The 2,374-nt window shown below is 42.6% G+C and overlaps 1 protein-coding gene across 1 annotated transcript in view; it reads left to right on the forward strand.

The window, feature by feature from the left end:
* The window catches only part of LOC107089584 (arf-GAP with SH3 domain, ANK repeat and PH domain-containing protein 2-like), a 77,322-nt gene that overhangs the window by 61,295 nt on the left and 13,653 nt on the right, over positions 1 to 2,374 (forward strand). The window contains exons 17-18 of the mRNA XM_015382468.1: positions 191 to 276; positions 2,068 to 2,197. Of these exons, the coding sequence (XP_015237954.1) occupies positions 191 to 276; positions 2,068 to 2,197 (216 nt within the window). The remainder of the gene's footprint in view (positions 1 to 190; positions 277 to 2,067; positions 2,198 to 2,374) is intronic.

The raw sequence follows: 2,374 nt of genomic DNA on the forward strand, positions 1-2,374 counted from the left end.
TATTCAGTCCAAATGTCCTTTATGACATATTCGGTATTTGTTTATTTTATGTTCTTGTTTTTCATGGGTTTCTTTTTGTGGATCTCATTAGGTGTCTGACCCTCTCCCTGCTATGTAACTGGAGTTTGCTTTGATTGTTGTTCTTGCCTCTGTTTGCTCTGAGTGTAACTTTAATGTTTGCGTCTGTCAGGAAGCCGGAGAGACGGTTCTCCATCTGGCCGTCAGGATGGTGGACAGAAACTCTCTCCACATCGTCGACTTCCTCGCTCAGAACAGGTAACGTCTCTCCGTCTCTGTGATCCCTGTCCATGTCTGAGGTCACCACAGCGCCCCCTGCTGACTCTATCTGTTTAAAAACAATCCACTGGACTTAGTTTCCAAGTTGGAAGATGTTTCTCTTCCCATCCAGGAAGATTTTTCAATTCTAAATGTCAGAAATAGCGTTGAGTTGCAATAGCCCAACAAAACCTTGTTTTTGCTTAGAAAACATGCAAATAGAAATGTTAGGCTGCAATGCCTAATACATTTCTACGTCTCTGAATGTTTGGTTGTTAAAGGGAATTGTTGGCCTAGCTCGGGGGTCGGCAACCCACGGCTCCGGAGCCGCATGCAGCTTTTTAACGTCCCCCTTGCGGCTGAGGTCAAACAAAAATGAATTATGTTTTCCAATGCTGTAAACATTTGTATAATAAATAAACAAAATTTGCATCATAGCCATAGAGATCAGTTGTCATAACTTGGCAAACAAAGCTGCAGCTGTGGCTCAGAACGTGGATCCTAAAGGGGGAAAAAAGGAAGATGGCTGATGAGAAAAGAGGATTTAAAGAAGAATAAAGTGAATCATTTGCTTTTATTATCAATGCAGAAGGATTGCCTGCATTTTTGCTTTGTAATGACCGACCACCAAGTTGGCAGTGAGAGAAAAATGGTGATTGCAGAACTTCTGGATCAATTAGAGGAGAGCAAAGATAGATTTAAGAAGTAGATTGCATCTCCAAACTCCAATACTGCTGCTAGTTTTGTTGCAAGGATGGAAAAGCGTCTACAGATCCAACAGGTAGCGCTCTGAGGCAGGGATGGGAACTTTCCCCAAATCCTAAAAATATAAATCACTGGTGACGGAGGATGTGGGATTTCGTTCCTCATGACTCAATCAACTCCTCCCAACAAAAACACGTCCACCACAGAAAGATTTCTTTATCGTGTTTCTAGAACTTCATCAATGCAACAAAACTTAAAACACTATTAGGTTTATTCAAGGATCATTATAAAATGAATGTGTGCTTATAAAACATTTTTGCAAGGGGATGCTCCACTCCTGTCCTGCCTTGTCATTCTGATGGAGCATTCTGTCTTCATGAACTGATCAATTCTGTCAGAACAATACTCTGTTTGTAACCATGCGTCATGTTCTGTTAATAAAATGCTCTGCGGAGAAGGTCCAGTGGGAGACAGTGCGTTTGAGTCTGGGGTTCAACTGTCTCTCCTTCCTGCAGGAATTGTATCCATAAATTGTGTATTTCAGTTCTTCTTAAGCAAAAACCTACATTTTATGAACCCGACATTTTGGTGCCAAAACCCGGGACCTCTGCATAAAACAAAGAAGGATTTGGTTGCAACAACCACGCGATGAAGGGCGGTGAAGCGGCGCCCGGTGAGAGCGTTTACTGCTCCTCCCTCACCTCATGCTGCTATGTGACATTTTCTCCAGGATAAACATTTAATCATGAATGCTTATTATATATTTAAGCATACGTAGTCCCTTTCTATAGTGGGCTAATACACTTAGAGCCCCTTTTCATACGAAGCATATATAAGACTTTTACATTTTTGCTGCTCCACACAGATTTATTTTTTGCAGTTTTGGTCCAATATGGCTCTTGGAGAAGTTTGGGTTGGCGACCCCTGGCCTGCCTGAATAGGCGAGGTCTCTGTTCCTCTGTAAAGGGGTTGTGATGATAGCAGGAAATAATCAACTCTATCGCTGCATTTTAGGTTTTTGAAAGCTGAAACCTGAGTCCACCCCCTCTGTTTAAGGTTGTTTTTTCTTCTTTGTCTGTTTTTCAGCGGGAATCTGGACAGACAGACGGCCAAAGGCAGCACGGCGCTGCACTACTGCTGCCTGACGGACAACAGCGAGTGTCTGAAGCTGCTGCTGAGGGGCAAAGCCTCCGTCTCCATCAGTAAGATTCAAACGGCTAATATGACACAGGACAGACCTGCTGCTGGTGGGGAACCAGGATTCTGGAGTCATTTTACAATTTTACAAAAAACTAGTTTGGAGAACAATTAAACGCAAACTGACCTCACTGTCAATCAGTCTAATCAGTTAATTGGAGGCTATGAAGGAGAAGCATCTCTTTGTGTTATCAAT

The sequence above is a fragment of the Cyprinodon variegatus genome, unplaced genomic scaffold, assembly GCF_000732505.1.
Source record: "Cyprinodon variegatus isolate N-32 unplaced genomic scaffold, C_variegatus-1.0 Scaffold257, whole genome shotgun sequence".
Taxonomy (NCBI): Eukaryota; Metazoa; Chordata; class Actinopteri; order Cyprinodontiformes; family Cyprinodontidae; genus Cyprinodon; species Cyprinodon variegatus.